Raw genomic sequence first — 13371 nt, 5'->3', positions numbered from 1 at the left:
CAGGAGGCGGCTGGGCTGGACAGGACGCGGGGGCCGGGTGGAGGGAAGGCGGCCGGGGTAGCCCGGTCCGGCTGATGCTGGGTTTTCCGCCCCGCAGCAGGCTCAGCCCGGGCTCCGGCAGGCTGGTGGCGACGACTGGGACTCAGGGGGCACCCCGTGGGCTTCCTTCCCCTTCCCTCCCTCAGCGGCGGGCGGCGCTGGAGGATTTTCTCCCGCTGCGACCCCCTCGCTGCCCCTCAGACATGGTAGGTCACCTACAGCTGCAAGGGATGGACGAGAGCCTGAAGGAGAAGAGCCGGGAAGGCTTGTTGGACAGCCCGGACTCGGGGCTGCCCCCCAGCCCCAGCCCCCCTTTCTACTCCCTCTCGCCCGGTGAGGGCCGAGCTGGGGGCAGCAGCGGTGCGGACCCCCCGGCCCCGGGGCACCGGCGAGAGGCCAAGGACGGCAAAGTGGTAAGAGCCAAACCCGGGGCGCTGGGCTCTGTTCTCTCCAGGACCCAGGGGGGCAAAAGCTGGCCAAACCCTGGAATGGGGGTCTATGAGGAAAGGGGCTGTGCCCACTGCTGGGGTACCCCAGCTGTGTGTGGGCCCCCTCAGTGGTTATCCTCCTGCACTGGTGGACAAAGGCTTGTCCCCCATCATCAGCTGCAGGCCGGTGTTGGCAGCGCTGCTAGTGTGCCCAGGAAAGCGGATGGCCCAATGCTGGCCAGGAGTTTTCTTAGACCCTTGCAGAAGTGTTGGCAGTTTGGCTGAGTCAACTCTAATAACGGTGCAGGAGTGAAGCCCAGGTCTGAAACAGGCTCCCCAGCCTTGCTTAAGAATGGGAAAGTGTAATTACCTCTTGGTGACACTGTCCTGCCTGGCAGACACAGGTTGGAGCTGCATCTGTCTGGACTAAGGCAGGGAGTCCAGCTCCAGCGCTCCTTAATGCTTTGGCATCCCACATCAGCTTTATCAGGAGCATGGAACCACAATTGCTGGAGCCCGGCTGAAAGAAAGACATAACTCCATTAGCTTGGGGAAGGGTACAGATGTCTGTCTGGGGAGCTGGTGTGGAAGGATGGCTTTGGGGAAGACTCTGTGCTTCTGCCCTATAGTGGAGCAGGGTTCTGTGGTGGTAGTGTATGGGAAAGGTTTATGTACTGCACTGTCCACGGGTGGAGCAGGGTTAGTGGATGGTAAGTTTGGACAGATGGCAGTAGCAATGGAGATTTTGGTTAGCCTAACAGTGCCAGTGAAGTGGCTTACTTTTGAGTAAGATCGAGGTAGGTTTATTATGAATATTTTTTTCCCTATCCCTTAGCTAGAAAAACTGTTTTTAAAACACAAAGTTTATAGCATAAGCCAGGGTGGTAGAGGTTTTTAAAAGATGATAAAAGTTCTTCCCCAGGGATCTTTCAAACGTTTTTGTACTGTGCATAAAAGACATTTGTAGGTGCGTTCAACACAGATAATTGCATTCTTTATGGAATAAAAACTGCAGCACAGATCTTTCCATGGGAAAAATTTATCAGCCTATACATTAGTGACAATTCAAAGATTTCTTCCTGGCAGAGACATTTTGCAATGACTCCTCACACCCTCATGTACTTTCTCAAGTTTTTATGATATTTTAGCGTATTATTGAAAATTGCCTTTTACTCCTGAGCATGCCAAATCTTTCCCCATAAACAATGACTCTTTCTCACCAGACTATGGTGGGTAGGGTGTGAGGTGTTAATTAAGGAAATCCAATCTCACACCCGCTAATACTGAAGTTTCAAATACAGAGCTGTACCTGCAGATATTCGGGCATGTGTGCTGTCTTGCTGGGACTGTTTGTGTACAAAGAGTTACCTACACGCCCCTGATTTGGCAGGATCAGCCTGTTGCTATGTATTGTAAAATCAAGTGTGGGAGGAGAATGAATGAAAGCTTGCTGGAGCAGAAAACAGCTGGGGTGGAGGTGTCTGCAAAGCTTTGTAGTGGGACTACGACAGCAATGTGACAGTTGGCCACCACTCCTCCCAGGAAAGCCCTTAGATATTGAAGATGAAAGAGCAGGAGAAAAACCTGTTTCAGCTTTTGGGCTATTAGGACTGAGAGTTTAGTTGCTTGACTTCAGTGGGGGAAAAAAAAGAATATTTCTATGATCTGTGTAAGGCAAAATTAAGTTTTCCAGTTATTTTTTTTAGTTCAATCATAAACATTTTACACATTTCAGAGGAACTCACACTGTGGATGTTTCCAAATTTTGTATTGCATTGCAACAGCTCTGGGCTCCTGCTGTTAGAGGATGGGTTTCATACATTCTGTATGTTTCCATGCCCTTAGCAGGTATAGAAGGCTGCAGAGATCCTGACACTGAAACCAGTTTGGCTGTATTATTTGGAGTGGTGAAAGATTGTGCTCTTAAATTCTGACTGTTTGCTACACTGCAAAATAATGAACTACATAGGAAACTCCGCTCTATTTGGCTGTACAGAGAGTTTATCTTCTTATCATTTCCACCCTGCAAATGCTGTACTTGCAGCTGCTATTGAGAAAGCAGGAAAAATACAGAGAGTGTTGCTTGCTTCATACTTCTGAATTTCAGTGCCTAATTGGCTTTAATCTTGCCATTTAACAAGGACTTGCAGATCTATGAGCAATTATGCAATCCATGACTGTGCTTCTCTTTAACTCTACTACTCTGCTGTTCATCAGAGCATGCAGAATTGGGAAATCAATAATTGTAGCTATTTGCACACCAAGGCATGTCTTTCTTAATTGCTTGCTATATTACTGTTTATTTTGCTTATAAATGTGACAGAGCCAGGAATGCAGCCTGTGCTCTTTGTCTTATGATACTGTAAAACCATATAGAAGCTCAGTCATGGCCACAATTTTAGGATGTATGGTTACAATAAATTGCTGTCAGGTGAAGGAAACAACATTCCAGTTCTCTGGGAAGCATTTCATACTACTTCTTGCTGCAGACTTATCAAACCCTATTTGCACTCAGCTATTTTGCTTTGCCTTCACAAATACCTTGAAGAATTTTTCTGCTCTAGGACAGCTCTTCTCATACAAACTAAAATGGGATTGCATGCCCTTATTTAAGACTTTCTCTTGTGTAAAATCTCTGCTCTGTGTCATTAACTGTGACTCTGAAAAAGTAAACTCTCTTCTTTTTAATAAGCACAACTTTGTTTCAGAGACAATGCACCATTTATTCACATTTAACCAGCCAATTTGGCTACAGCTTTGGGATCCAAGAAAATATGAAAGGCAATTTAAGGCCAGAGTCATAAATACCACAAGTTCAACACCATTTAGGCTTTTCCATTTTACTTGCAGTGCAGGAGAAATTTGCTTTTATTTCTTCAAATAAAGTTAATGCAGGAAATTTATCAATTGTTTTCTGCTTAAGTGCAACTATCCTAAAGAAAATAGATGGTGATTTTTTTACCTGGTTCTGCCTTTTAAATTTTAAACATGGTTAAATTGAATCTTAGGACCTGAGTTACTGAATTCTCTAGGCTTTGTGTATAATGCTAGGCCAAAAGTAACAAAATTACAGTGAAACAAATCTCTAATAATATGCGCAACGAAACAGTTGCTGGAAGGGTAAGGAATGAAATGACATCAAAATAGCCAGATCTGCTTAAAGTTTTCCCTGCTGTTGTTGTTGCCCTGGGATATAGTTTTAGCCTAAAAGAATTGCTTTTGAGCTGCACTGAAATAAGTGCTTTACATTTAGTAGTGTAACTCCCAGTGAGTATCAGGGGAGATCAGGATCACATTCATATGCAGAACTATCAGTTGTGCCTTCTTCAACACTGTTGCCACTGCAACAAGTTCCTCTTTGTTTGAAAGACTTAAGTATTTGTGCATTCAACCTGTTTCACTGAGCACTGGCTTCTGGATCAGCTATTAGATGATTGCCCCCATGTAGGGAATTTCTACTTCCAGTCAGGAGCTGTGTTGGAGAACAGTGCGGTGCCATAATCAGTCTCGTGTGCTGGGAGGAGATTCCAGCTTCATCGCAGTCTCAAGTGCAGAGGAGAAGGATACCCCACCCCTTGTCACAGGCTTCATAGGCATGGTCCCAGCAACAGGGTCAATGTGTGTGCCAATCCTGCTGGATTTATAGCTGATATTAAAAAAAAAAATAAAAAAAATCAACAAACCCAAACTAAACCACCTCTTCCTGAGATGCTGCGTTTTGAAGAGCCCTTGAGCAACTGAATGTGCTCTAGGAAAGAAGACTCTCTTGTGGAGCCTGTGTGGGGAACATGGCCATCAAAGGATTTCCAGGCAATATGTAACATCTAGACCCACCAACACCTACAGTGAAAGCATGTGTGAGGGAGAGGCCCAGCACCCCCAACCTGAGCCAGCTTGCCACCTGTACATGAAGCAGGTGACATGAGACATGACTCTCCAACCCCATGTGGGTCCCAGAAGCTCTAGGGAAAGCCCCAGGCTTTTGCAGGGAGCAAGGCACCCATCTGGCACAGCAGCATGGCTTGCCTCCAGGGTTGGAGTTTGCAGCCTGGCATCCTGACCCACTTGCGAACCGCTCCCATAGGGCAGGATCCAGCAGGAATTCCACTGGGCTGGGGTTGGTAGTGGTTTGAGTTTCCTGCCTGTGCCCGCTGCCTGACAAAGCCTAACTCCACCTGTCTGTCCTCTGTTCCTCAGCCCCATCCAGTTCTGAGCATGCACGCCCTCCTCTTCCTCTTTAGTCCAAAGCCAGCAGAGAAAGAGGGGGAGTGGCTCTGGGCCTCACCAAATCTGCAAACCATGACAAATGTTCCATCTGAGCAGCTCAGGGAAAGAGTCCTAAGGGGCTCATCACCTACTCTGACAAATGGGGCTGTATCTAGGGTGGTGTCTCCTAGTTTAATTTCCACTGTGTCCCTGCATAACGCTGTGAACAACAGGCAAAGCAGCACACATTTCCCACTTGAAATAGAAGAGGGAGACAGGATGTAAGTCTTGGAAATAATAAAAGCCCTGCTTGCTACCTGAGGTCTGCATTTACTGTTATCACCTCCAAATATAATCTCATCCGGCTCTAGTATAAATTACTCATAATGTGCGAGATGTGAAGATACTGAGAAAATAAATGGTCTGTTAACCAAATATTGCTTATCAGCTGGAGCAGAGAACATAGATGTGTGTCAAATAACTCAGGCAGATCTTTCATTAGAGCTGTAAATAACAGCTGAGTAAAGTGACATTTTCATGGACATGACATGTTACCATAGTGGGAAAATGTGGTGAGAGATTTGCTTGTGCCCTAGCTAAGTTAGGAGCTGGGAATTTGGGAGCTGTATCCTGTGCATAGCCCTGATGCTGGGAAAATCGTTTCCCCTTACACTCCCTAGAGGTCTAATGGCACATCTTAGTGCCTTCCACGTAATGACCATAGCAAAAGGAGTCTGTCAGTTCTGGTCCTTCCTGCTCTCTGGGAGCTTTATCTGTATCAAGTCACATTAATTTCCTTTTCTTTTTGTTCCTTTGCTGCCTGGAATTTGGAAGCTAAAGAACAGCTAGTATATTTCAGGCCAGTTTCATGGTGCTTTTTTTTCCCCTCATCCTTGCTTACTATTTGGTAACTGCTGCCAGTCTTGTGAAATGAACCTGAAGTGAGAAGTATCTTTACAGAGCCCACTGACTCTACATAATTATTAGGGATAAAATAGCATTATTCTGCCCACTGTATTATATTTCTTGTTGTTCAGAACTCTGTGATCTAAGTACCCCCAAACACAGATGGCACTTATGGCAGGTTACAAAGCAATGACTTGGAGCTCAAGGATGTGTGTCTGTTCTAAAGTCATAACCCCTTCCATAGCACTTCTGCCACCATCAAGGAAGTGCTGTTAGCTAGCCGTAGACTGAATTCTGTTCAGCAACAAATTTTATCTGTGTTTATCTGTGTGCTACTTGAAGAAAACAAGAGTTTAGCTGCCCAGGCTGTTACATGCCTGAAAGGCATCAGAGTTAAGACAGAGGGAAAAATGCAGCCGAACAAGAAAGTACTTCAACTTTTCAATAATACTGTAACTCTTTCCTGGTTGAAACAAATTATGTATCCTAAAGGAAATAAAAGTAATACATTTACTGCTTGATTTTCACCTTGGCTCTGTTTTGAAGGCATGGCACATACCTGTGTGGCTCACTTTTGATCTCTCCACTATCTTCCCTTTTGCCTCTTCGTCCTTTTGGGTCTACCAGACTCCTGCTCTCCCAGCGTAAAGTTTACAGGGTTGTGGCTTTTCCAGAGCTGCACAACTCCTAATTATTTGGGGCAGATTAGTGAGGTCCTTGCGAGAGCCTTCCAGCACAGCAACCCTAGGCTTTGCTCTTTGGCTAGACAGCCCTGGACTAGATTGCTTATGGTCAGCCTGGTCTAAAGACATGCGGGTTTCTTTTCTGCATCGTCAGTGACACCCAGTACTGTGCAACAAGCTCTGCTCCTGCCAGCCCATCTATGGTGCAGGGCAATAAAGAAAGTCACCTTGTTTGTGAAGTGTCCAAAGACTGACGAGTGATTGCTAGAAATGAGCCAAAGATCATTTTCTCAAGGGAGCTCAGCAGTCCTATGTTCCTCTTCTTTCCACTATTCCTGCAGTGCAGAAAGAAAAACAATTGAGTCAGTATTTTTTTTTTTTGACAGGCAGAGCATACTTGTTTTGTTTTTACCTGAAAACAGGTTGGAAGGAGGGGATGTTGAACTCTTGCCAAAAAGCCTTTAACACGTGCCAAGCATATAACATTTCAGCCCCAAAGACAAATCATTTGGAAAGCTTTTATCCTCTGTTACTTGCTTCCCAACTCCAGGTGAGTTGTAAGGAGCAGATATTTCAGACCATCACTGGAGGTGAAACAAAATGTCATCTGACATGCCTTGCAGTCACTGCAGTGTAAACCCTGGGCTTACTGTTCAGTGACCCTTTCACTCTGTGCATGCAATTGAGTTGCTTGTTGGTGAGCAGACTGCAGGGTCTTGCAGATGATCTCTATTTATAGACTGTGCTTTGCAAGTTGTTTACATCTTCTAGTGACTTCCAGGTGACCTCAAAGTTTCTAACCAGAAGCTCAGAGTACTGCTTCTGGTAGATAAGTGTGAATCTGTCATGGTCTCTCATGTGTGGTGGAAGTCACTGGCTTTAGCTTGCCAATGTCCACAATTGTCTTAGCTTTCCAAATTAATGAAGCCGAGCCTGCAGGTCTGAAGTTGATGTTTCTTTACAGCATAGGAAATGCATTATGAAATGTCTTTTGTCACTCTGCCCTGCCCAGAGCAAGGCCAGCTATAACCCACAGTGGAAATAGCCTCTTCACTCCATCCAGAGCTAATCTGGAGAAGACTTAATCCTGCTCTCACCAAATTCAGCAGCAACTTTTTGACTCTGATTGTTTTCAGTCACGCATGACAGAGCCTCCCTTCCTCCGTGCACACTGGTATTGTTTCTGCAGCATATTCTTGTTTCCTGTTCCCTGCTGTGGGGCTTGTGATTTGAACAGACAGTGCTTGCCTCTGTGCCCTCACTGTGTGCAGCACCCCCGGCACACAGCGGCTGTGAAGCCTGTTCCTGAACGAACACTGGGGGCCAGATGCACCAGCAATGTTCCTGCTAAGCCACAGAAAGGACCTTGCCTCCTGCATCCTCATCTCAAGGGATGTTTAGAACATACTTAGTGTCAGCATATGGTAGCAAGAAGTGTGGAGGCCTGGAAGCACTGAAATGGTTTCTTTAAAACTGCACTTTTATAGATGCCTGTGCAGAACTGTTAAGAGATCTGGATTTCTCCTGCATTCTCCTAGCAAAGCAGCTCACGGTTACCATCCATCCAGATTTGTAATCTGGCATTCTAGCAAGCTAGTCTACATCTGCAAAGCAGCTTAATTCACAACAGGTCCATTTTACCCAGTCTTCACTTGTTCCTAGCCAGTGAGCTGAACTCACAGTAAGACAACACTGGAGTGTCTGCGGAGCTCGCATCAGTGCTTCCCAACCATTTTTTCCTAGTTATCTAAGTTTGCAGTCAGATTTGCCTGAAAACATCTCTTGTTTAGAAGCTGGGACAGAAAAGCTTTCTCAGTTCTGTTCTGCTCACCACTTTTTGGGTGATTGGTACCAGAGTGTGAAACTCTTCAGTGGCTGTGATTTACTATACCTGCTAGGGGAAACAGCAAGCCACCACATTGCTGGTTACACTCAAAGAGAACTATTTTCCCTCCCCAGCTGAAGTGAACATCACAAAGGCTTCCCAAGACCTCTCCTTAAGTGGGCACAGTGTAATAAAGAAGGTAGGTTCTCAGCTGGAGTTTTGCCAATGGCAGGCATGGCCACAGGAGTATAGAACAGTCTCCTGAGGGAGTGACACATATCCCCAGCTTTTCTTCCTTCCCCAGTTAAAGCAGTCTGCATCTCTTTGCAGGTGAAGCCCCCAAAGGCCAGGTTGCCTGCTGTTGGCAGAGCCCAGGAATCCATGTGCACATGGTGTTTGAATCCTGCCCCCTAATGAACCTCTCCTCATATAAAAGATGTCTTTAGCAAGAGCTTTGGCCATGTGCAGACTGTTAAAAGCTAGATATCTGCACTCTTGTGAACTAAGGCTTGTTTGATCTAAACAACTCACATTTCAGAAGCAAAGAGCTTTATTTATGAGCAAAAAGGCTGTCCCTGCCCTCCCCTGTCAAAAATGAAAGCAGTTCAGGAATGAACTTTGCCTTTTGGCTAGCGTTTGGTAGTGGGGGTGAACATAGTCTTTTTGGACTTTTTTTCCTCTCATTCCTATGCAAATACTGTCCTTTTTTGGACAATGGATCAGAAACATTCCATCAAAAAGAGCGGTTGGCCATTTCATTTTCCAGTTTAGCACAGCAGTGAAGTGCAGGGATATTTCAGCAGGGAAAGAGTAAACAGCTCTGTGGCTTTGGCACACAAAACTGGTGAATTCAGATGAAGCAATGACATTTTTTTGCCTTAGTCAAAGGCAGAAAGCCCCAACCTCTGGAGATACCAGAGGAGCTGGAGAAACTCAGTGGGAACTGATGCTGTTGAGTGGGTTCAGCAGTGCTTTGCCAGTTAACACCAACTTGAGGAACAGCCTGGTGAACATCTGGGGATCTGCATGTTGTACAGGATAGGGCACAAGCTGCAGTACCTCTTACCCAGCCCTGCTTGGAGGAACCAGGTCACGGCTCCACTGCTCCACCACCCAACTGGAAAAGTGGAAAAGAGTGACATGGGAAGAGCAAGCCAATAAAAGAGCTGTATCCTCAACTACCATCAGTGGCTTCTGTGAGTTCTGAGATGATCTTACTGATGCTGATAAGATATGGCTGTGATTCTAGCATGCAAAGTGGAAAAACTCCATGAGCTTCTCAGCTGTCTAGAGACCTTTCAGCCCTGCACAGAGGTTGCCAGCCCTCTCTTTTAAAGAGATCCTATGTCCCTGTGTGTCATAAAGGGACCAAAACCTGCAAAGTCATTTTTCACAAGCACAGGGTTAGGGTTAATTAACTGTGGGCTTGGTCCAGACACAGGAGCCCTCTGTGTGGGAACTGATGTTTAAGAGCACTCCAGTACAGAGAAGTGGGATTACTCATTTCTGTGGTGGGCAGAGGACACTAGACTGGACTGTGACAATTTGTCAGAGTAAGTAACTTCAGGGTGTAATTAGTCTTAAAAACCCAGCTTTGGCATCAAGAATTGGAGCAGCTCCATGCATTAAGAAGTCCTGGCTTGAAACTGGTTTCCTGCATTGCAGAGGCCACAAGGTATCCCAGCGTCTCACCCCACATTTGGTTGTTCATGGTTAACCAGAACATCCTTTGGACCCTGTCAGCCATTTTTGGCACAGAGACTTCAGCAACAGCAAGTCTGCCACTTCCCCTGCTGGGCTGTTGCAAGGAGTACATTATTTTCAGCATGCGTATATACGTATAAGATTATATACACACATCTCTCCTAAGTAGATCTATGCTCTCTATCAGTAGATTTACTCCCTATCTGTGTTATATCAGACTTGGAGCACTTCTCCATGCTGCTGCACTTCAAGTCTTTGTGAGACATTAATTCATAAGAGTGAAGGTAACATCAGGGCTAAAGAAAACCCCCAAACAATTCCTATGAGAAACAAGAAAGGAAGGGCTACGTTTCAATAAAGAGATCCTGCAACATGGAGTGCCAGAGATGTGAGCACAGTCACTTACCTGGGTAATGTGCTGGGCAGAGGGAGGTGGAGAGGGTGACGGTGGGTGGAGGGCAGCCCGGTGTGTTGCTTCAGCCCTGGGAGCTGGAAGTTGGTCTGTAAATTGATACAGCTGATCAGATAGTCAAGGCATCTTAAATGCAAGGCATGCTTGTCTGTGTGAAGATGGGTGTTAATGGTCCTGTTCTTGGCCAGCCACCTCGAGGATGGTTTTTGGTAACTTGACAACGGTCCCTCCCCTTTGAGCATGAAGAATGCTTTCCTCAGTGTGATGAACCCCCCTAACACAGGGCCCTGCTACAAACCTGAAAAAGGGGCTGTGAGGAGGAGATGAATGTTGCTGAGAGTGCAAGCAAGGCAAGCTCAGCTTGCATGAAACAAAGTTGGTCCTGGTGGTGCCACAGTCACCTGTTCTCATTGCCAGAGCCTGTCACCTGCGGTGTCTCCCACGGGATTCTGAGGGTACAGGCATCAGAAAGGTTGGAGGTACTGAGGTCTCCTTCTACTGTAGGTACTCAGCAGCCACAGCACAGTATGAACCATGCCAGCCTCATCTGCTGCGTCCCAACACTTACCATGCTCTTCTTCCCTGCAGATGCCATACCTGCTTCTGAACCCATCCATGCTGGAGATGAAGCCTCGAATGTACCCTGTGTTTTTTGGAGAAAGCATTGAGGTCAGCCCTGAGCCTGTGCAGGAGATCAGGTACAGATGGGATTGGCTGGGTGGGGATTTCTGTCTTTTTCCTGGTACTTTGTCTTCTGCAATAAATTCAAACATGTTTACAAATGGAAGTCATGGTAATTCTGATGGGAAGGGAAGGACAAGTGGGAGAGTAATGCCTGAATTAAAGACACTGACAGCAGCAAAGCAGAGGGGAGAAGGCAAGAACTGAAGGGAGGTCATAAGAGAAGGCAACTTTCCTGCCACAGCCAGCTCAAATCCAAGGCTATGAGAGAAAACCATTACCATCTGTAGGTTTGATGACTTTCACTAAGTGACCTGATGGTCTTTGTCTTATTCCCTGCTGACTTGTATCCCCAGAAAAAGCACCACCCTTATAACTGCCACCTGTTTTTATTGGCACTTGTAGCAGAGAAGCCAACATTAGACCAGTCCACAGAGTCAGAATGAGCTCCTTTTCATGAGGAGATGGTCCCTCAAGCCAGTGATGGAGGTGTTCTCATCTCCTGCAGGGCTGGTGGCCTATGTACACATCTCTGATCTTCTATCACTCCTTACCTGGTGTGGAATGTACTCTCTGAACAGCATGGAGCAGTTGCACACAGCTTGGGGCCGGGCAGTGGAAGGACTGTAAGCCCAATTCCCACTGTCCTCAACCTGTGCAAAGTCTCTCTGGAAACATAGCCCAGTAAATCTCTTGCTGAGGAACTGCTGGCGGGCCTGTTTTTATGGTGATTGCATGGGAGCCATGCTTTATGTGTGCTGAACGACTTGCTTACACCCTGGCTGTGCAAAACGCATTGCAGCAGCTCAGGTTACACGCAGTGCACAATCAGTCAGACCCCTCTGGGTGGAGGTAATGACAAGCACACCCCCAGCTTTTAATCTTTTTTATGTGGAGCTGCACATTCCTTGGCTGCTGAATGCTGGAGGAACGTTTGGGGAGGTGGGAAAACAAGTGAAAGTCCTGCTGCCACGCGTGGTCAGGGATTCTACGAAAAGCCCTTTCTGTGGCCTCGTGTCTGTACATCCCATCTGGATGCCTGCAGAAAACAGGCAGGGCTGTAGCATCCCTCATTTTGTGGGTTCTTCATCTGATGGTTGTTAACATCACCACTTCCTTCGAGACCAATGGTTTGGATGCTGGACACCTCATCTCTTTGCTGTATCCACTATTTGACCATTGCTTGGACTTTCAGTAGGCCCCAACAAGCAACTTCATCCCTCATCTCCCAACACTTTGATTTCAGTTAGCTTGAGTGTCTTGTGCTCTGATAGCAAGGAAATATAAAGAAAAAACCCCACAACAACATAGCAAGGTGGGGTTCCACCAAGACTCACCAGCAGGCAGGTGGCCTGAACCACAGGCTGTAGTTTAACACACACTTTAGGTCACTTTTTGCCAGTACTGAAGGCTCCAGGGAGACTTTATAGCAGCCTTCCAGTACCTGGACAGGGCCTATGAGGAAGCTGGGAAGGGACTTTTACAAGAGCTTGTTGTGGTAGGATGAAAGGGAATGGTTTGAAGCTGGAAAAGGGCAGATTTAGACTGGAGATTAGAAAGAAATTCTTTACACTGAGGGTGGTGAGGCACTGGAACAGGTTGATCAAGGAGGTTGTGGAAGCTCCCTCCCTGAAGGTATTCAAGGCCAGGTTGGACAAGGCCTTGAACAACCTGATCTAATGGAAGGTGTCCTTGCACATGGCAGGAGGGTTGGAACTAGACGATCTTTAAAGTCTCTTCCAACTCTAACCATTCTGTGATTCTATGACTCTCTGCTTTGGGTTTTAGGACTGGTGGCTGTCCCAGTGGCTGTACAGTAAGAGGTTGTAAATGCTGCCATCTCTAAAGGGTTAGAGAAGAGTCTTGCCTGTCTTGTCTCCTTTGCTGCCTGGGTCATGTTCCTAATACCTTGCTGTCCCTTGCAGGTGCAATTCTGAGGTGAAGTACGACTCTGAGAAGCATTATCGGGATGACATCTTCTACAGCCCCATCCCCACCGTCACCACCTACAGCGAGACCATCATTGCTGCTCCCAATAGCACCTGGCGGAACTACAAGTCCCAGCTGATCTTTGAGCCCCGCCAGAAGCCACTGAAGTTTCAGAGCACGACCATCATTTTCCCTAAGCGTGCCAAGAACATTTACCGGACCACCCTCAACTACAGCTTGGGTTGTGCCAAGCGTTGGTTTGCTTCCAGTGTGCAGCTGGAACTCTGTGAGGAAAGCAGCCCCTGTGTCATCTACAGTGAGACCCTCTGATCCGCCCTGCCGCTGGCAACTGCGTGACCTCGAGGAGGCTGTGGCCTTTGCTGGGTCTCTGGCTGGGCCTTTGTTGATGGCGACTGAATATTACTGGCTGGAGAACACGTCGTCTTGGGTGAGGCTGAGCTGGCTGGGAGGAGGCTTGCAGGGCACAGGATGGTTTTGATCAGAGAGAGGCTGGCTTGTATTCTGCGACATTCCTGACATTCCTGATCTGGATTTTAT

The 13371-nt window shown here is 46.7% G+C and overlaps 1 protein-coding gene across 2 annotated transcripts; it reads left to right on the top strand.

The window, feature by feature from the left end:
* Positions 1 to 242: 242 nt before the first annotated feature.
* On the top strand, positions 243 to 13143 carry RFLNA (refilin A). 2 transcript variants are annotated; one of them, XM_054392873.1, is made up of 3 exons: positions 243 to 434; positions 10792 to 10901; positions 12810 to 13143. In XM_054392873.1, the coding sequence occupies exons 1-3, from the start codon at positions 243 to 245 to the stop codon at positions 13141 to 13143; spliced, it is 636 nt and encodes a 211-aa protein (XP_054248848.1). The 2 variants fall into 2 exon arrangements, with proteins under 2 accessions (XP_054248848.1, XP_054248847.1); XM_054392872.1 differs by having other exon boundaries at positions 243 to 452.
* The last annotated feature ends 228 nt before the right edge of the window (positions 13144 to 13371 follow it).

The sequence above is a fragment of the Indicator indicator genome, chromosome 26, assembly GCF_027791375.1.
Source record: "Indicator indicator isolate 239-I01 chromosome 26, UM_Iind_1.1, whole genome shotgun sequence".
Classification (NCBI taxonomy): Eukaryota; Metazoa; Chordata; class Aves; order Piciformes; family Indicatoridae; genus Indicator; species Indicator indicator.
Note: the sequence above shows the minus strand (reverse complement) of the source record. Positions and strands in the feature narration are given on the sequence as shown.